General features: G+C 39.4%; 1 protein-coding gene across 4 annotated transcripts in view; it reads right to left on the minus strand.

Moving 5' to 3' along the window:
- Window positions 1-2462: 2462 nt before the first annotated feature.
- The window catches only part of stxbp5a (syntaxin binding protein 5a (tomosyn)), a 171195-nt gene continuing 151980 nt past the window's right edge, over window positions 2463-21677 (minus strand). For 3 of the 4 annotated variants that reach the window (XM_041805184.1, XM_041805185.1, XM_041805182.1), the window contains 9 exons: window positions 19940-20002; window positions 16261-16314; window positions 11156-11206; window positions 9973-10254; window positions 9515-9884; window positions 5598-5763; window positions 5315-5426; window positions 4984-5204; window positions 2463-2598 (listed from right to left, as the gene is read on the minus strand). In XM_041805184.1, the coding sequence (XP_041661118.1) occupies window positions 2557-2598; window positions 4984-5204; window positions 5315-5426; window positions 5598-5763; window positions 9515-9884; window positions 9973-10254; window positions 11156-11206; window positions 16261-16314; window positions 19940-20002 (1361 nt within the window). In that variant the 3' untranslated portion in view covers window positions 2463-2556. The remainder of the gene's footprint in view (window positions 2599-4983; window positions 5205-5314; window positions 5427-5597; window positions 5764-9514; window positions 9885-9972; window positions 10255-11155; window positions 11207-16260; window positions 16315-19939; window positions 20003-21677) is intronic. The other variant, XM_041805186.1, reaches the window with a different exon arrangement.

Here is a 21677-nt window from a genome sequence, read left to right on the forward strand (position 1 = left end):
TGTACAAGAAAATTGGCTACAATGAGAAAAATACTGCAACCCACTGGTAACTGTTGAATCCAGGACAGAAGATGGTGTTATGGCATATAAGACAGGACTCCCTCTTGTTGTTTGAGCATGTGGATTGAATTAGTCAAGAATACTGCATACTGTGGTGAACAAATGAGAACCAAATCACACAAAGATGGTAAAGAAACATAAGTATTACACTGAAATAAGAAACTAAAAACATACAATCAACAGTGGGGTTGAAGGGAAAGACATTAAACATGTTTGGGGGGGATGACCTCTAGCTAAAACTTGTTCATTTTCCTGAAGGTGGCAGAGGATAAAGACAGAGCTACCACACTACAATGCTTACTAACACAAAGAAAGGCCATATTTGTAGTTGTGGGACCAGAAGAGTGTGAAAAACTCTCTGAGGGAAGAGGAAAAAGGCAAGGAGAGTCAAAGCATACGTGCCAAGACTGAAGATGTGCAAGTTAAATAAAACTGGTATTCAGAGGTCATCCTCTAATGCTCATTATTTATCTTTTTATTGTCTCTGGTGGCTTTAGTTAGTGCAACACACACTCGACTGGACACAGACTAGGACATCAACATCAATTATTAAACAACCAAAAACTTAAAGATTAAATTAAATCACTTGAAAACATCCTGTTGGACACAGAGACGCAGAAACACATACATCCCCACACACACGCACATGAATACGGTAAATATCGTTGCGTCTGAGCTGTAGTGGAATGGTTTGAGGAAACATCCTTATTAACCAACAGTTAGGCCACTTGAAACATTAAACATTAGTTCAAATGTTACATTTGATGACATTGTGTAATACAGTAGTACTATAAATGGCTGCGTTCCATTGCAACTCGCTCCATTTCTTAAAAGAAGATGAAAATGAGAGTAATCCTAAATGGATCTGATCCTGGCTCTGCACTCCATGTAAGAAGCTGTTAGATATATTACAGGATAATGCAATGGAAAAGCTAAAGCAACTCTTTGGCGTCAGAAAAAATATGGCCTCTCTCCTCTTCTGTTGCAACCTCTACGTTTTTTTTACTTTCCAGTTGGTCTTAGATTGTCAAACTATTTACTTATATACAAATAAAGGTTAAAAGACTGGTAGACAGAGAGATACACCACATTTAAGCTTTACTGCAAACATGGGAGTAGAAATGAGATCAATATGGAGGCTTCTGACACCAAAAAACACAACTGTTTCTCACAGCTCAATAAATAAAATTTACCAAAGAAATCTAACATACAACCCATACAAAACATAAAAACTTAACATGTTTCTGATGTATGTTTTTAAAGGTTTACACTTTCATTTGTCTAGTATCCTGCATAAAACAAGACGCATGAAAATTTTCATCCATGTGTTGCAGTCTCCACAAATCTGGCTCTCCTGTTGGTAGATTATACACTGATCACATCAGCATCTGAAGTCACACTCGGAGAATGAGCCAAACTCTGAGATCAGAGGCCAACAGAGGCAGTTTTTATCTAGATCAATTAATGGTAAAAGTAAACATGTGCTCAGATATAGGAAATCTAATGCCATGTCAGTGAAAACTAAATGAAATATGCCTTTTATATCCTTGCCCTCCATTTAGATTCCAGCCCTTTTCATAAGGAGAAAGAAACTCGAGTTGTTAGACAAAAAGCCACAAAACAGATTTTTCAACAAACCGAACGTCATCCACTTTCACAACAATAGAAAAATAAGAGATTTTCCAATAATACAGACAGAGCAAAAAACCCAACAAATAACAAATAGAGGAATGGCAAGAAAATAGAAATTAACACACACGCAAGCACGCACGCGCACACACTGTTGGTAACGATATGAAAGTCTGTAACATACAGAGGAGAGTCTAGAGTGAAGTATCCGGTTTACATCAGTTGCTTTAATCCCTGTGACTCTCTGCATAGAGAAGGCGTCACTGTCGCAGCACTTCCTTCATGTCTCCACTAGTTTTCCTTTTCTTAAGTACTTGTCGGAAGTGGATACAGCGTTGCACATTTATTAGATTTATGTATATATAATGATGTATTTAGATTCTTTTTTCCTTCTTTTTACACTTCAAGAATTTTTTCTAGTCTGTTTCCTCATAAGGTTTTTGTCTTTTTTTTTCAGCTGAAGTTCGTCAGTTTATGTTCTGGCCCCCAACGGGCTCAAGGTGTGGACAACAGTAAAGGACGTTTTGGCAAATGAGAATGAAGAATCTCCAGGTGCGTGTGCCAGGCGGCTACCTCCGAGGAGAGGCCGAACAGAGATAAACGAAGAATGTAAGAAAAGAAGACACCATTTATTTGCTCCCTTTTTGAGGTTGTCCTTCTCCCCTGTCCACCCCTCAGTTCCACCCTTAGACTGAGGTAAGAACAGTGTTCAACATTGTGCAAGGGAAGAAAATCCCAAGAGTCCCAGCAAAGAAGGCTTAGAGGGATGGATGAATGGACAGATGGATGGACGGGTACAGGTTCACGGTGAGTCCAAATGAGCCGGACATAAGGTGACAGTAGTGTCAGTGGAGCTCTGCTCATGGATCAGAACTGGTACCATTTTTTGTCTTTGCACTTCAGCATCATCTGCAAACAGAGGAGACGTGAGTGAGAAATTTGTTTAGTGTTAGAGCAGTGGTTCCAAACCTTTTTACCTCAACCATTAGTATCATAGAAAAGCTGAGCCCCCCCAGGGCCCAAATGAGGAAAAATGTATACATTTCTGTTGAAAATGAACATCAGTTTTTACGTTTTTATTGATAAACTCCAAAGAAAATAGGTATTAATACTTTTCTTATTAATGGACCTTTTTATAACCTGTATGATAAATGTTTTGTCTTGATTTTAGTTAAAATTTGCCCATACATGCCTTGAAAAAACATGCACTTTGTCTAAAAAATCAATGCATGCTCAAGACATGAAATGAAAAGAGAAACTTTTGTTTTGTGAAAGTACATATCATTTCAGTCTCCATATTAAATTTTGTGATTCAACCCACAACTTAAATATGGCTTACCATGATAAATGTAAGAGATGGTCACCAATTGGTCAAAGTCTTGCTTCTCAACTCAACTGTAAACATTACTTGGGTATAGAGTGCCCTCTAGTGGAGAAACAGTAGTCCAAATCCAATCCAAGTTGATTAAAATGCACATTAAAAAAACAACACAAGTTGTCAAAAATTCTGTACTATAAAAAGTAAAAAGAATAAGAACCCAATAATTTAAAACAGACCATTTAAAAACAAGAGGACATAAAAAGAACAGAGGGAAAATAGATGATATAAAGCCAGTTCTACAGGGAATAAAAGTGTGTTTTTAAGTTAGATTTAAAGACAGGCAGTATGGGGGTAGCCAAACATGTGAAGGCAGAGCATTCCTTTGGTGCAGCTCCTGAAAAGGCTCAGAGCTTTAACTCAGAGCTTTAAGGCCCTGAGCTTCAACTTTGACCTCAGGACAGTATCTCTAAAATAATTGTAAGAAGCAGCCACTCCATGACTATGTAGGGATTCAATGCACAGCACCATATGTGTTTGAAAATGTGCAGCGATACTCTATGAGATGAAGACAAGTTCTGATAGGACTGAGATTCTTTAGCGGCTTTTTATTCACTGGCTTGTTACTGATTTGAGATTGGATTGTTGATGCTCTTCTTTGCAGATCTACAACTCTGCAAAAAATGTCACAAATACTGATTTCACTCTCATACTCAGATTGGCACTGAAGCTGAAACTGAAACAACAGTGATCTATTTTCACTTACACACTATAATTTTAGAAAGCTATTTCTAATTAGATTACAAATGCAAGCTAGTATTTGTTTATCTTAACCACAGTTTCCTTCTGCTGGTATTTACCAGTCTTTGGCCAGGTGGATGTCTGGCAGATAAAAATATTAGCAGCAAAGATGTCTGGATGTTAAATAAGTAAATAGTGAATAAATATGGGAACTCAAAGAAATATAAAGTCAAAGTAATTTTTCTTCACTTTTATCTACACAGGCAGCACATGGCTAATTTAGGCGGTGTATATGCATTAAATGTGAATGATGTCAAACAAACAAAAAGGGACTTTAGAGCTGCTGACATGTATGCAGGGAAATCACGGTATGGGAGGATTTTAAATGTTTTTCTACTAAAGGCATTAAAGAAACCAAAACAAAGGGAACTGCAGACAGATGAGCATTATAAACACAGATGCAGCTGCCAGGACAAGGATAGGCCTGGGTTGAACAGAAAGGCATGGATAGTTCAGTCCAATGGTGAGAGCACCATCTCACTTCCTCGTATCTTGTTGTTCATGCTTGTGGCGTCCTGGCTAATCAGCTGCAGCACTATGGGGAAAAGCAATGGATGAGAGGAGGAATGTACTGAACTATCAGCAGTGGACGCTTTTGTCTTTCTTTGTGACTACTACAAAGAAATCACAATGGTAGGATTTACTGTTATAGCGGGGGTTACAGTTGAGATCATCAGTTTATGAGGACTAATATTGGACCATTGATGCTAAGACTTAATTTTCACTTGTAAAGCTAAGTTTTAATGTGGTGTCTGGTTAACGGAGCACTGGTTAGTTACTTGTTGGGATGATTCACTGGTATTTTGTGGTAAGCTGCTAAGTTGTGGTAGCAGCTAGAATGCTAATGGGCTAACATTTTCAGAGAGAAAAATATCCCCAGGCCTGTTTTAGCACAAACTTGAGTTGTTTCACAGTGTTTCTGTTTCTATATGTTTTATTGCTGTTAAATGCAGATTATTGGTTATCTAAAGCATGTCAGGTAGGTTTTCTAAAGGGCTAGAATTCTTGAGGACTGCTGGTCATTTTGGACAAAGACAAAAAAGTCCAGTGGAAACTCTGATGTTTGGATAATCCACAGGTGATTAAATACAATCTTGAGCAGCTTCAGTCTCCTGTTGTAAAAACACATAGGTTTTTCTGTTCTCTTATAGAGTTGTAAACTTTTTCTTTGTTACCTCATGAGCATGTTTGGAAAAGGAATCTGCGCTGGCCATCATGGCAGCCGTCCTTTCCTCCAGTTCTCCAAGTTTCTGGCCTCTTTCATCTAGTGCTATCCGAGCCCGTGCCAGATCTCCAACCACACCTGAGGCCGCTCCCTTCATGCCTTCAATGCCGCCCGGACCCGGGATGTGCTGGGCCAGACTTCGGGATGCTTTTCCAGCTGTCAATTCACCAACTGAGGATAAAGATGAAGAGGGACAACATCAAATAGAAATGTAAAAGAGGGTGACTGGATTTTTTTATAACCTAAATACTGTTTATCCTGGCAATAGGTGTTTTACATACATAGCTCCTCTCTGTCCAGTGACTGTGCTCCACCCCCAAAGAGACCCTTGAAAAACCCTCTGTTTGGGGCCTCTGGTGTTTCCACTGGTGTGAAAAGTTCACCCAACATCTCCTGAAAAGTCAACACCCACATTAGCCAGCTACATATAACACACTGTACAGGCATGTTCTCCAAGAAATCACCTCTACTTGTTTTGAATGCTTATTTCAGCTGTCTGCCATATTTGGATTGTTTTGCTATCCAGTATCTTTATTTCATTTGCATTAGACTGAGTTGACTGACCTGCAGGTTTTCACAGATGTCCTGGCTGTACGTGATCCTCTGGATCTCAGTGGGGGAGCAAAGGTACATGGCCTGACCCAAGTTGGTGAAGCAGAACGTCCTGGCTATCCGCATGTCCGTCAAAGGCAAATAGTTTACATCCAAGAGCGGTCTCAGCCCTGGCAAACTAAACACAAAACATTACAATGAATGAAATCAGTTTAAATCTAGAGTGTACAGAGACTTGTATTTTATAATAAAGCCTGGGGCAAAGTATTCACTCCCTAGAATGTTTTATACCTTTATTGATTTTAAAAATCAATCATATTATTTGGCTTGTTTGACAAATACAAATAAGAAAAACCCTCTTTAATGTCAAAGTGAAAACAGATTTCTACAAAGAAATGTCAATTAAATACAAATATGTAATGTAAAATAAGTCACTGTATAAATATTCACCCCCTTCAAGTCAGTATAGAGTAGATGTAACTTTGGCTGCAATCACAGCACTGAGTCTGCATGGATAGGTCTCAATCAGGCTTGCAAATCTGGACACAGCAATTTTACTCCATCCTTCTATACAAAACTGCTTTTTTGCAGTATGCTTTAGGTCATTGTCTTGCTGGAAAATGAATCTTCTCCCAAGCTGTATTTCTCTTGCAGACTGAATAAGAGGACTGTCCGCCTTTTCTGTATTTTGCCATATTCAGTTATTCTCTACCTTTACAAGCCTTCCACGTCTAGCTGCTGAGAAGCATCACCACAGCATGATGCTGCCACAATCGTGCTTCACAGTGGGGATGGTGTGCTTATGGTGATGTGCTGTGTTTGGTGTCTTCCAACCATAGCGCCTGGTTGATGGCCAAAAAACACCATTTTGGTCTGATCAGACCAAAGAACTTTCTTCTACTTGACCACTGAGTCTCCCACATGCCTTTTGGTGAACTCCAGTTGAGATTTAATATGAAGATGGCCTGATCTAGACAGATGTACACATGTGACATATTCCTGCCATTTCCAGATTTAACGCTGGGGGCATATTCAGTGCCTCAGAATTTTTTTTTGTCTCCATCCTGTGACTTATGCTTTTCGATAACCTTATTTTCTGGGCTGCTTGGCGTGTTCTTTTGTCTTCATGGTGAAATGTAGTCAGGAATACTGATTACTAAGTCACTGGACCTTCTAGACACAGGTGTCCTTATACCACAGTCACTTGAGACACATTCACTGCACTCAGGTGATCCCCATTTCACTAATTGTGAGACTATAAGCAACAATTATCTGGACCTCTGTTGAATTAGGACTATCACTTCAAAGGGGGTGAATATTTATGCAGTCACTTATTTTACCTTTTTTTTTAATTTAATTGGCATTACTTTGTAGAAATCTGTTTTCACTTTGACATTATATTGACCATGATTGATTTAAAACACCAATATAATGGTAAAATCTGTTGGGTGAAATACTTTTTATAGGCACGCACGTTGCATGATTACTGTGTAGGAGTGAAAACATTTAGTTGCAGCATCCTGAAACATTAAGAACGATGTCTTTGTATTTCAAAGAGGCAAGCAGACAGCTGGGAATCCTTGTTTTGTCAGACACCCATATATGAACGACTGTTCTGTTTCTGTCTCCCTCCTCAAAGGGAGTGAAGATTAATGAGGATCAGTGACAGACAAATACAGCTCTCCTTACTAAAACTCCACAGCACACTGAAGGAAATTAATCACAGCATGGCTGCGTGTGTGAGAGGTCTGATTTTGTGTGTATTTACTGTTGGATGGTGAGAGGACAAATGTGGGTCCAACTTAGAACAAGCAAAGGAAAGATTTTAGTTGAGGACACAATGATGCCTCTGTAAGCCTCAGCTGTGAAAACAATTCCTCCTAACATTTAATAGACAATAGAAACTAACATTCAACAGCTTACCACTCAATTAAAGATATTAAAGATATTATTCCTTTGTGTGCAGTCTGTCTTTTGAAATAAAACGTTCATCATCAGCTCTCATGCACAGTCCTGTTATGACAAGTTTCTTGCGGTGACCTGTAAAGAGAGGTTCCCAGGAGGTCATCCTGACCACATCAGCAAACCAACTCAGCAGGTTCCCTTTTATGCAAAGATGTAGTGGCTCTACTCCAAGCTCCCTTCAGATTTATGGGCTTCTCACTTGATCTCTGTGGATGGGCCCTACTATCCTTTGGAGGCAACAATTTCTGCTGCTTTTACCAACAATCTCATTCTTTCTTTCACACCCAGAGCTCATGGCCATAGGAGCGGAAAGTTTGGGTATGGCCAATTTGGAGGAGACTCCAGGGTAGATCCAAGTCTTGTTGAAGGGATTATATGTCCCAAGCCAAGGAACATTTCCGAATCCCCAAGGAGGAGCTGGGACACGTTTCTGGGTTTAGCCTGCTGCCGCCATGACCCGACTTTGGATAAGTGGAAGAAAATGGACAAGTTTAGCACAGACAAAACTTATCAACTTCTCAAAGTTTCCATTCTAATTCCACTTCTTCAAAGTCCATCTGTGTCCTCTGAAGGCCCATTTCTTGCCAAATTATACCCAGCCTCCATCTCATTCCTTAAGCAAATCATTTTGAGCTTGCAAGCAGACTTGGCACTGCTCTGCCTTACATCTAATCCCTCCTGCTCTTTAGAAATGTTTCAAATTCAAATATTTGTAACTCTGATAGCTATAAAAATAGTTGTCCTCAAGGACTGCTTGTTTTCAGCACACAAAGGGCAAAAGAAGGTGGGAGGAATCATATAACATAAACAAGACTTATTTGAACAGTGGCGGCTGGACAATAGGGGGCACTAGGGCGCTAGCCCTCCATCACTCTCTCCACAAAGAGAGGACAGATCTTAAGATCATCGAATAGATTTTTTAAACATTTGCTTTAAATATCAATAAAGTTATATGAATATAGATGAACTCTATCATGCACTGTAATAATACGATTTATTAAGAGATTAAAATATGTAATGTGCAATGAATCAGTAGATCACAAATGTTCTACGAGTTCGCTTTACTTCCTGTTCACTCATTTCCTCCCTGGGGCACAGCCTTCCATAGACTACAGTTATAAGCTGCGCAAGCGCATTCGCTCCTCTCGCAACACAACGGCGCCTCCGAAGGGATTACCACTAACCACTTGCCAGACACCAACCGGTGGCAGCAGAGAAATACACTCCATTAATTGAGACACAGCAGAAGTCATGCACCATCATGGTAAATCTCTGGCTTTCTGCCAGAAACTTAACCTGCGTTTGTTTTCTATCTCATGGAGAGATGCTAGGAAGACAGTTAGCAAAATGCAATAAAAAAACTCAGTTTAGTGTTAAAGAATAATAATACGTAAGTAAATCAAAAAATAATAGTTTTGTATGTTTAAACATTTTTGCTGCATTCAGGTCTGGTATATATACTTTTTACTCAACCAGTTACTATTGAAGCAGTGACTACTTGCACCTTATGTCTTTTGTAAATGTCCATATTTAGAATAAATGTTCAATTAGAACTACAATACATGATATTGTCATGTATTGAGTTGATTTGTGATAATGTGTGGTAAGTTTAAAATTTAAGTTGACTGTGATAAGAGTTAGTTACTTGTGGCTGCTGATGACCCTTATTATAGCCATCTTATATATTAAATTATATGCAACATTATATTATTATATATACTATTTGTTCACCAACCAAACAAATGCAGATGTAAAAAAGGCATATTAATATGACCTAACTCACGGTGTAATAACATCTTTTGATGTATCTTACATACATATATAACATATCAAATTGGGATTTTGTTGTAGCCCACCCCACGAAGAAAATGCACCAGCCGCCACTGTATTTGAACTGACTTTGATTGATACGTTTTCATATTACCACGCTATTTCTGCCTGCTGCAGATGGAAATGTCTCTCACCTGAGGGTCATGATGTGTCCATTGGCACAGAAACACGCTAAACACACGCCTTGGCTCATCTGCACCACATCTGCCCGCAGGATGAAGGAGGTCTCTGTGATGCTGTGTTTATAGATGCAGGTCTGGGAGGGGAGGGACAGGACTTTGGCCTGCTTCTCTGAACACACCACTGCGTAGTGGCTCTCATTAAGGTCCTGGGAGGTTGAAGGAGACACTGAGACAGGCCGGCGCTTTCGAACCTTCTCTCTTTCCTCACCATCTGCTGTTACATTGGGTTCAAACCAAGGCTCATATGGAGGGGGAAGCAGGGCACCTGATGAGTCCAGGAAAGCCATTCGCAAGCAGCTACCCTTCAACCGCACCAACATGCCTGCAGAATAGAGGGATAAGGTTTAAACCTGAATTTTTCAGTTGGACATTATCAATTCAAACTGCATTTTGCACAACCCATTACCCACCAGTAGGTGAACTAATAACTGGCTGCAGTTGCCGTTGCTCCCCAGCAGGAGGCAATGTGAGAGCTAAAGCCAGCACTGTTCCCAGGGAAGTACCCACATACAGGCAGGGCGTCAAAGTGCTGTCCCCCTTCCGGGCAAAGGTCTCGCAGAAATGGAAGCCGCTGATGGCCTCTCGAGCTTCCTTGTCGATGCTGGTGACACTGGAGGAGCGTGAGCGGCTGAAAGAATTGTCCCGGTGGTCTAATGGGTTGGCACCCCGCGGCGGGCATACAGACAGGAGGACAGTGAGGAGAAAACGGAGAGAGGTAAAGCACCCACAAAGTAGCAAAACACTAGACAGACCACACAGATGTGGACACCTCAGTTTACATTAAAAATAAAATGATAAATGAAAGAAAACAGCTTTTGAAAGGAATTAGTCAATAAAACATCTTGGGTTCTAGGTGCTGTAGGGAAGGCATATGTATAGAATGTATGTCCATGTATACATGTGAGAATGCAAAGGGCTAGTCTATTTTTTTTACTTTTCTAATATGATTTTTGGTTGACAGAGTAGTATTACATGAACTTTTATTATTGTGGAATAACAAGCTGTCAGGCACTTTGGTTAAATGTGTATGATACTACAGCTTTTGAACAAACAAACGGTGATTACGGTGGTTGGCACTCGCACTTCTTAACTGACTCCTACACATCAAGAAATGTTGGTGCTTGTAAACCCCTGAAGAAGGCAATGGCGTAGTTCTGTTTTTTGGGGAATTAAAAGGACCAATCAGACAACAAAAGAAAGAAAAGACATGAAAACACAGAAGAGAAAGAGAAAGCTGCAAAAGTTAAATAAAGCTTTACAGTGAGATGGAGTGTGCATTGTTTAGCTTAGCACCACTGACCTCCTGAAGAGCTCCCACCATGGTCAGAAAGTGGGAGTCAAAGCACAGCAGAAAAAATTTCATAATGAATGTAATTTCAATGCTTTGATGTAGCTCAGTGAATTTAAATTCTGGTCAGATCAGTGCTACCATGTTCTCATGCAAACTTAGGGGAACTTCAACACAGCTTGCCAATTTTGAGGCTAAGAACCAGATTAAAACTGGACTGATGGGATGTGGTGGAGTCCAGTTAAAGTGAGAAAGATAAACTGCATTTCCATACAAATTGTTGGAGACACAAAGTCAGGGCTTACCCAAGTCTGGCTTTAGCTCAGTAGGCAAGCTTAATTTCCGTGACATCTTTGCTGGAAAAAAGAGAACATCCCTCTTTACAAAGACACATCTAAGCTAACACACGATGCCATGCAAAGCTAGATAACTAGCATCGGGCTAGGATTGTGCACGAAACCAAAATACAAGAACAAAAAGCTGTGGAACATGAGCCAGGGGAATGTTTTTACTGACAAGGTGCGCCAAAATGCTTTAGACAGGAGAAGGCACTGCGTAAGGACCCAGAGACAACCCTGTAAATCACAGATGCATGCTGTGAAAGACAAAACAAAGGTGATAACCTCTATGCCCTGAAAGAGAGGACTGGAACAGTGAGACACATCTGAAACTGCTCAGCCATTCAGGACCTTCATGCCACGGTAGCATGCATCGAGAACAAGAAGATAACAGGAAACAGAAAATACTGAACAGGAGATGATAGAAGACAAGTGAAAAGAGTCAAACTACTGAGGTAGACCTCTGATTGTTACTCTCTCTCAGACTATTTTGTTTTCTTTACTTAATTGTATGAAGCACATTTACCAAAGTAAGCATCAATAACTACAAAATAAAACCATGTTTGTGGTCAAAACTCAGTAATTGGTCTGTAGAAGAAAAAAAAAAGATTCACAAGAAAAGAGAGGATTAATTATGCATGAACTGAAATGTTAACATTCATGTGTTGTAATGATGCAATGAAGTCTTCATTACAAGTATCATCAAAACCCCCTTCCATGGTTTATATCCCTTAGTAAATAATCACAAAGGCTAAGTGTTTCCAATGGAAAGGTCAAACTAATAACAATTCATAATGCCCCTATGAATCCACCAAAATGGAAGAGTCCACTTGCCTGATACAGGATGACCTGAAGACTACATTTACCCCCTAGCAAAGACCTAGGGGTTAAGCTCACTGGCTTTAATCAGTGGCTGTTGTTGGATTTTGCCTGAAAAAGCTGCATGGAGTCTCTGGCTGAGTCCTGGAAAGGACTTTAACTCCTGCATGTGCCGTGATGTAGAAACCTGATGGAGATTAATCAGGTGAAACGGCCTGTTCAGTTCTGTTATCTCAACTTATGTACGAGTCATGGATTGGTCAAAACAAATGCCACGTTTGAGCATACAGTGATTCTTGACTGGCCTGGTATCCAAAGGCAAGGATTCTTGGTGTAGTATCCTCCAATCTGCAGCTGCATGCCTTGAACACTGGGTTAAAAAACTGATAGTTGTACGATTTACTGCTGTAAGCAAAAAAAAAAAAAAAAAAAATCCATACACAGGAGGAATATAGTAAACCTGGCCACTGATTCCCACCTTCTGTTTTGGCAATAGTGTCTGCAATACTGTTAAACCTAAGCATGTATCAAAGATTTACTGGGAAAATCTGGCAGAGAACTCTGCCTACAAGAAATTCAACACGTTTGATAAAAGGTATCAAAATAAGTCAAAATCAGAATCACTAGTGTAGAAGGGGTTGCGGTTGCCTGGACTTTAGGTCTGTCCTGCTTAAAACTTAAGAACCTTTGAGGGACACCAGTGGTGCAGGACTTTAGGAGTGACTGACCCAGTGGTCTTCAGAAGTAGCCTACTGACACTGGTCAGGTCATGTCTTTGATTCAAAAACAAAAACCTGGAAGGAAGCAATGGAAAAGGACCTCTGGTACACCCTATGAAGATCTACACAACCAGATAACTTAGAAGGGGAGCTGGGCTTGGCTCAGTCTTTCTTCAGCAGAGAACTGTTGACAATTCCTCAGTTCAACTGAAAAATCCTTTAATGAGGCAGCTGTATGAACATCTTGAGAAAACATAATGTATATCACCAGCAGAGGCCACGCAGGACTTCAAGAGGTTGTGGATAAGATTTGCTCTGAAAGGTCAAAGGTCCTTGACATTATTTGGCTGTCCTGGCTTGCATCTATCACAGGACCTCAGACTTCCATTGAAAGTTCATTCCAGGATTCTATGTATGCAGCTTCAGTAACTGGAGGAGCAATGCAGCTCGAGACCGAGTGTCTACCCTTGCAGGGTTTCTGGAAAGATCATGGTGGTGCTCATCCGGTTTACACTTGGTTTGTGAGGGAAATCTGTGTGTTTATATTCCCAAGGGGTACTGCAAGGCATATTGTAAGAGTACTGCATACAGGGGCTGTCACTACAAGATATGCTCCCCATGTAACTTAACAGAAGCGGTGTCTCTATCCTGGGCATAAGGTCAAAAATGTTGCCTGTTGTTATTGAAGTAGTTGTAGTGGATGTAGCTATACAGATTTCATCAAACTTCCACCTCCAGTAGGCACTGGGGCATTTTGTGGTGTGAAGCATTTGGGATGTAAACATTTCCAGGTCTGTGGCCATAGTATTCTGCTGGAAAATGGTTGGTTTGTCCTTCTAGTTGCGGTAGACTGAACTTTTGCACCTCTCTTTGGATGATTTATGGGCAAGTCCAATAGGATGAGACCCACTCGTAGATTCAAGTTCACTGGAGGGATTATATACTTAACCTGGCCTGGAAAAACCTTGAGACTCATCAAGAGGAGCTGGAAGATTTTGCTCCATCAGTATAAGATAACGCATGTATGAATCCATGAATGGATGGAGGGATGGATCAATGAACGTATAGTAGTATTTTTTGAATGTCTGATTCCTGATCATTCACTTTTAAGCTTTTTTGTACTTTTTGCACAGTCCCTTTCCATATCATATGTATACAAATACACTATGTATAATGAATATATAGCTTACAATTAGGAATGTTCTGTTGTTCGAATTTGTTTATGAGCTGATAGAGGGAGTAATATTTTACTATTCTAACTACCATTATTTATAGAGCCAAAAGTCTTTATTGTTTTTGTTAAATAAATTACCTGACATTATATTTATGACCTCTTGAGATCAGAAGTCACCCATGGACACAATCTTAGAGTGCCTATAAAAAGTATTCATCCCTTTGGATATTTACCCTTTTATTGATTGTATAAATCAACCATAATCAATTAAAATTATTTAATGTCAAATTGAAAACATGTTTCTACAAAGTAATGCCAATTCAATAAAAATGTACGATAAGTGACTGCATAAATTTTCACCCCCTTTCAGGTCAGTATTTAGTAGATGCCACTTGGCTGCAATCCCAACACTGACTCTGGATTGATAGGTCTCAGTCAGGCTTGCACATTTGGACACTGCAATTTTACTCCAGCCTTCTTTCCAAAACTGCTCGAGTTCTGTCAGGTTGCACATGGCTCAGACAGGTTCAGCCCTTTTCAAGTCCAAATTCTCTATCGGACTGAGGACTGGGCTTTAACTAGGCCTTGACGGAACATTCACCTTGCTGCTTAGAAACCATTTCTGTGTAGCTTTTGCTGAAAGCTTTGGGCCATTGATAAATCTTCTGCCAAGCTGTATTTCTCTTGCAGACTGAATGATTGTCCTCCAGGATCTTTTTATATTCTGCCAAGTTCATTTTACCCTTTACCTTTTCAAGCCTTGCAGGGCTGGCTGAGAAGCATCCCCTCAGCATGATGCTGCCACCACCATGCTTCACGGTGGGAATGTTGTGGTAGTGGTAATGTGCAGTGTTTGGTGTCTGCCAAACATTGCATCTTGTCTGATGGCCAAAAATCACCATTTTGGCCTCATCAGACAAGATACTTGATACCATTTGACCATGGAGTCTCCAGCATGCCTTTGGTGAATTGTAGTCGAGATTTAATGAGTTTTCTTCAACACTGGCTTTCTCTTTGCCACTCTCCAATAAAGCTTTGACTGGTGAAGAACCAGGACAGCAGCTGTTGTATGCAGTCGCTCCCATCTCAGCTGCTGAAGTTTGTAACTCCTTCAGAAAAGTCATGGGGTGTCTTGGTGGTCTTTCTCACTAGTCTCCTTCTTGAACAATTTAAGTGAACACAGGGGGGTGTTCAGAGCGTTGGACATTTTTTTGTTTCCTTCCCCTGACTTAGACTTCTCAATAATTTTCTCTGAGTTGCCTGGAGTGTTCTTTTGTCTTCATGGTGTAATGGTAGCCAGGATTACTGATTAGGCAGTGACTGCACTTTCCAGATACAGGTGTCTTTATACTACCATCTCTTGAGACACATTCACTGCATTCAGGTGATCCATTTCACTAATTGTGAGACTTCTAGAACCAGTTGGCTGGATCTCTGTTGAATTAGGTCTGTCACTTTAAAGGGGGATAATATTTTGCAATCACTTATTTTACCTTGCATATTTTGTTAAATTGACATTAATTGACATGTGATTATGATCAAGTAAAATGTATAGCTTCGAATTGTTTCCAAAGAAATTTTCCCAAAACAGAGTGATTTAAAAATGTTAGCATCAAATGGGGTCAAGTTTATTAAAAACATTATACAACAGTGGATCTTTTCTTAGAAACACTGATTAGGTACCATGTTGTTGTCAACCGCATTAGAAAGGGAGGCTAGGAAACAGAAAACCTTGCTTTGACAAATTAAAAATACATCTTTTAACTGGTCAGATCATAGGTGGTTGATAGGGAATAATAGTGTTCAGCAACACACACTCAAGATACACAAAGACACATTTGGACAGATGAGTTTCTCTACGCTCTATGGTGTAATCACACCGTACTATGGACACAGAATGCCAATCATTTTACTAATGAAATACGGAAGGAATCAGTTGTACGAGGTCATGAACAAATACCACACGCAGGCACATTTACAATATGACACTCGTGCTACCTACATGTAGCATGCAGTATGTGTCAGACATTGTTTAGCTAAATTGTAAAATGGCAGAGGTTAGCCTCTACTCCACATGCTTTCAGCTCTCGGTGTACAGTTTTCAAACGATGTACTTTAGTAACTGAAAACTGATACAGAAACAAAAATCAATCTGTTGTAAGAAAAAAGGGGAAACTACCTTTGTTTGAAATATAGTACAGTGAGAACCAAAAGATGGTGGAACAGAAGCTAACTTTAACTCCCCGTACTCTAGTTTTTCCACTATGGTGACCATGACACCGAGGACAGAGACAGGGGTGACAAATCTGGAATTTTTCCTTTCTAAACAGCTTCTCATGAGAATCTCTGGCCCATCTTACCTCCTCTACCACCTCCATTGTAGAATTGTTGTAGATTGCTGTTTGTCATCAACACTTTTGGGGGTGTAAGGAGGAAAAAATAAGGTAAGGTAAATATGCAGTCAAAAACACCTTTTTGCTTGTTATTATACACAGAAACTAATCCTGTTTTTAGCAGGAAATGGCCTTTTTATTCCAATAAAGGCAGTTAGAAAATAAAGTTAATTGCTCATGCCCTGTTCTGACAGGAAAATAAATTAAGAGAGAAAATGTTTAATTTTAGTACAATTACCTTTCGTTAAGATAAAGAAGTCTAGTCATGGAAAGCTTTGCAGACTTTCAAAGCCTACCTTACTCCTTTCTTCTTCCTATTTTGACTTTTGTCACAGCTGTCTTTTTTGCCCTTAGCGCAATGCATGATGGTATGTAATGTAATGCATCTTTCTGAGATACTCCGAGTCCACTGTAAATCTCACTACACATCCAGACAGCACCACAAAATGGCAAACTCACTATATATTTGACTATATAGTGAGAAGTGAGTGATTTCAGACACAGCAGTATTTTGCTAGCAATACCTTAAAAAAAGAAAAGAAAACCTTGAGTTTGCTAGCAAGTTATAACTTGGCTACACAGCATGTACATGTTACTGCTTGCTCCAAAAGTTTAGCTAGCCAAGTAATTTTCAAAGCAAGCGAGCTAGCCAATTTACAAAAAGACCAGTTTTTAGAGTCTTTATGAATTAGCTGGGGCTTTTCCAATCACAGGATGTGTTTTTGCTTCATTAGCTGGCAAGCTAATGTCATCTACATAAAGTAAAACAAAAGTTCTCCTATAGTGACATAAGTTTTGTCTAATATTGGCAAGACAGTCTGGCTGCAGCCCCTTCATCCCCGATGCCCACTCTCACAGACCATTCAAAACCTGACCTGCAAAACCTGATTACAAAACATTTAATAAAGCTTAGTAAACCATCTGCTTACATAAAAAATAAAAGATAAAAAGCTTGTCCTTCATGAAAACATTCTTAGCAGCCAGTGTAGATTACATAGCTCTGTTAGCTGCATAAGCTGCACAGATAATGGAGCTATATAGCTAAAGGAGCTTAAGGTAAGCTCCCAAAGCAGCTTCATAAGCTACATATCTATGTATAGCTAGGTTTGCTTTCACAACATTTTCTAAAGCTGACTTTGCTATAGATAATGTAGCTACGTAGCTAATGAAACTAAAGATAAGCTCACATAGCACCTTTGCAAGCTACATAGGTATGTTATCTAGGTAGCTATGTTAGCTAAACACTGACAGCTGAAACTGACTTGTGGTTGTTGCTACATTGCATGCATTCTGGCATTGTTTTACATGTATTTATTTATTTATAGTGCTCCCATGTTTTCCACAAGTCTGTTGTAACTGACGCATGACTGTGATAGTTTAAATGCTGCTGTGACTGTTTTTTCTGATTTTGTTCCCCTAACTGTGTTTCATTTTGTTCTTTTAATAATGCTTGGGAGACTGTAAAACTGAATTGCCCTTTTGGGATAATTAAAGTTGTCTCAATCTGAATCGGAGCTTTAGCTAGGTCTGCTAAAGATCTGGTTGCTAAAACTAACTTAGCTACGTAGCTAACATAACTAAACTGGCTAAACTTTAACTCACAAAGCACTTATGTAAGCTACAAAGCTATGTTAGCTTAAGCTTTAGCAACATTGGCTTATGTAGTCAAGTTAATACTGTAGCTAGTGTAGCTATGCTAGCTTTCGCTAAAGCTAACAAAGATAAAGCAGTCATCGTTCGTGTAACTACTTCTTAAATGCTTCTATGCATAATTTTATCCTGGATTAAACCTCTGACCTTTTTTTCTGTTGTATTTATAAAATGTTTCTTCATCTGTCATGTTTAAAATGCAGTTATTTCATGAATGTAATTGTCAGACTTTGTTTGTGAATAAAGCTGAATTTAAGAACATCTAAAATTTGAATGAAGCTGTGCGGACAAATCAAGGAATGTCCTTCTGAGATACCGGGTGTCTCAAATGGACGGTCTGTCAGAGTAGCCATCAGAAATGTACGGTCATGAGCCAGACCCCTCTCAATATTGGCCACATAACCATTTCGCCTGAACAGCTTTAAATAAATAGAAGAGGTTTGTGATGATCAAAGTAGTGGGTGGCTGTGGATCATGAAATTTTCTGACTTAGTTTTTGTGCTGTAAGTGAGTTAAACAGAGGGAAATAGTGAGGCACTTAGGGGTGGGGTGGATTTGCTGGTGTAAACTGTGCTTTGTTCTTTACATAGAAATCGTTATTTTGGCTATAGAGCATATTAAAGTCTGATATTAAGATGGTAGAAAAGATTTGGGAAAAGTATTAAGTAATTAAGTAATTTTGTGAAGTTCTTACTATGTTCCTTTTAAAAAGTGTCACTGAATGAAAAGAATCATAAATTAGGCCTTTACTTTACCTGTCATCACAGAATAACAAAACCCTGCTTATCCTTGGACTAAATGACTGTCCAGGCAGAATTTTAGCGCATGGAGGCAATCTTATCTCTGTGGCTGTCCTATGAATAATGTAGAGCAAACAGATGTATCAGACCACAGTCTGGTGGCACCAGACGTGGGAGGCTGGGATAGGCATCATACCTGAAAACAGCAGCAGGACTCCAGACTTTGAGATTTGTTTTCTGTCTGACCTTTTTAAGAAGCTCCTTATTTTTCAGCGTGCTAATGCCAAGTTAGCTCTAATGAGATGGATCTGGGCTGTTCTTTCTTCAAGCACCTTCTGCTGAAATACTAATGACGCAGATTAAGACGGAGGAAAGTAACAGAGAAACAGAGACTCTACTGTTAACACAGAGTAGTTCTTTTACAGATCACTAAATGGGCTGAATATTGCCGTGCAGTGGCAGCAGACAGTATAAATGCCTTATTTTAGTTTTCCATAAGTAATATACAATTGATTGAAAACTGTAACAGATGATAATCTGTCAGGTATGCTTAAATACAGAGTATCCAAATACATTACAATCTTTATGGTCCCTGCTCAATCAAGTCACATTTTCTTGCAACTGATAATATATATACCTGCAAAAGCTTTTTTATAAAGATGCAGTCATGCAGATAGAGAAAATTACCCAATGCCCTTAAGGTTAAACTTTGGTTTTTTAGATTGCATGTAAATTAAAGGGTTTCTCTACCAAAATGCAGAGTATGTTTTATGATTCCCTTAATTTTTCCCCTTAGTTTTTACAGACATTAAATGCATTTAAAGCCAAGGAGACTACTTTAGATTAAAACAAATTTATTCCTGCCTTTAGAACTCTGCAAAGTGGTAAAAGAAGGCATGCACAAATGGGGAAACACTCCCAGAAACCGATAACACACGGTAATAAACACAAACAGTGTTTTTCTAAAGACTGGGATAGAAAGAAATTGACAGGTGGACGATTTTATGTTTCAACAAGAATCCCCTCTAAATAGTTCCAGTTTGATCAGCAACAGTCTTGGTAAAATAATAAGGAGAGGCTCTTTTGAAACGTTAATCTCATACTCCAACCAAAGCTCCTCTTGCATTTAAACACATGCTATAAGAGATATGGCCTTGACTGATTCACTGTTTGGGTTTTTCTTTGAAATAATACAAAGCCTCTGCTGGAATAATTCTCCGACTTTTCTTGTCGTAAGACACTGAAGGACATGTTACCTGAAGTTGGGGACTTGCAGCGGTCCTCTGACGTTGCTGAACCCTCGTTGATGTCACACAGACCTGCAACAAAGAGAACACAATTAAAAACATGTCATATCTAAAGAAATTAGAAGATTTTTGTATGTTATCCTTATTATTTTGACTAATACTAAAATCAACTCTGATCTTTAACAGAGACAGAGCTGAACTGGACCTACTCAATTTGTATCTTATGGGCCAATCTAACCTTCCAGTATTCTGTAGCTTAGATCATAAAATACCTCATTTTAAACATTTGGTCCAGCCTGTGGAAGCTGAGGGTATTTTGGAGAGTCAGACTGAATAAATAAATAAATTTATATGTCATATTTAACTCATGACATTATTCTAATCTTATGCCATTTTGCCCTGATTAAATAAAACCCCATTTCAATGGAAAGTTTGGACTTTGGGCAAAAAGTAAATAAATGAACACAACAAAACAGTGTATTTAAAAATGACATACTTCTCACCAATTCCTGCTTGCATTAATGCTGATGCACAGCATTGATGCTGCTGGCAAAGCTCAACCTCCTCCACCCCAGCCTCCTCCTTTATAGCATAAAGCTTGTTGCACCCTCATATTCAGATTCATGCTACTATGTATTAATTGATTTTGAACTAATTTAATTGTATTCAATACACACTGTCATAAATGTATCTATCCATATGGGGGTTTCTATCCATGCATCCCTTTACATTGCTTTCCACATTATTAAGCAAATGACATTTTTCTCTCATTTTCTTAGATATTAATGCAAATGACAGTCAGAGTATTTTTCAAGTCATCAGCCATTAGAGCATAATTCAAATGTTTTTGAACAAACTTCATAATGATAACCATTTTTTTTTAAATAAAAACCTTAAAATGAACTTTTCCACATATTCCACATTATTAAGCAGGCCACAGGTTTCAAGCAATATGGGAGAGAAAAAGGATCTCTCTGCTGCCGAAAAGTGTCAAATAGTGCAATGCCTTGGACAAGGAATGAAAACATTTGATATTTCATGAAAAATTAATCTTGATCATCGTACTGTGAAGAAATTTGTGGCTGATTCAGAGCACAGACGGGTTCCTGCAGATAAAGTCATAATGAGGAAGGTTTCTGCCAAACAAATTCATCAGATTAAGAGAACAGCTGCTAAAATGTCATTACAAAGCAGCAAACAAGTATTTGAAGCTGCTGGTGCTTCTGGAGTCCCACCAGCCTCAAGGTGTAAGATCCTACAGAGGCTTGCAGTCGCGCATAAATCTACTATTCGGCCACCCCCTAACCAGTGCTCACAAGCAGAAACGGTTGCAGTGGGCCCAGAAATACATGAAGACTCATTTTCAAACAGTCTTGTTGACTGATGAGTGCCGTGCAACCCTGGATGGAGGAGTAGTGGACGGTTGGTGGATGGCCACCATGTCCCAACAAGGCTGTGACGTCAGCAAGGAAGAGGCAGAGTCCTATTTTGTGCCGGATTCATGAGGACAGAGCTGGTAGGCCCCTTAAGGGTCCCTGAGGGTGTAAAAATGACCTTGGCAAAGTATATAGAGATTCTGACTGACCACTTTCTTTCATGGTAAAAAAAGAAGAGCAGTTCCTTCTGTAGCAAAATTTTCTTTCATCATCTCATGCTGCAAAGAATCCCTCTGTGTCATTGGCTGCTATGGGCATAAAGGGAGAGAAACTCATGGTGTAGCCCCCATCCTCTCCTGACCTCAACCCTA

The sequence above is a fragment of the Cheilinus undulatus genome, linkage group 14 (assembly GCF_018320785.1).
Source record: "Cheilinus undulatus linkage group 14, ASM1832078v1, whole genome shotgun sequence".
Lineage (NCBI taxonomy): Eukaryota > Metazoa > Chordata > Actinopteri > Labriformes > Labridae > Cheilinus > Cheilinus undulatus.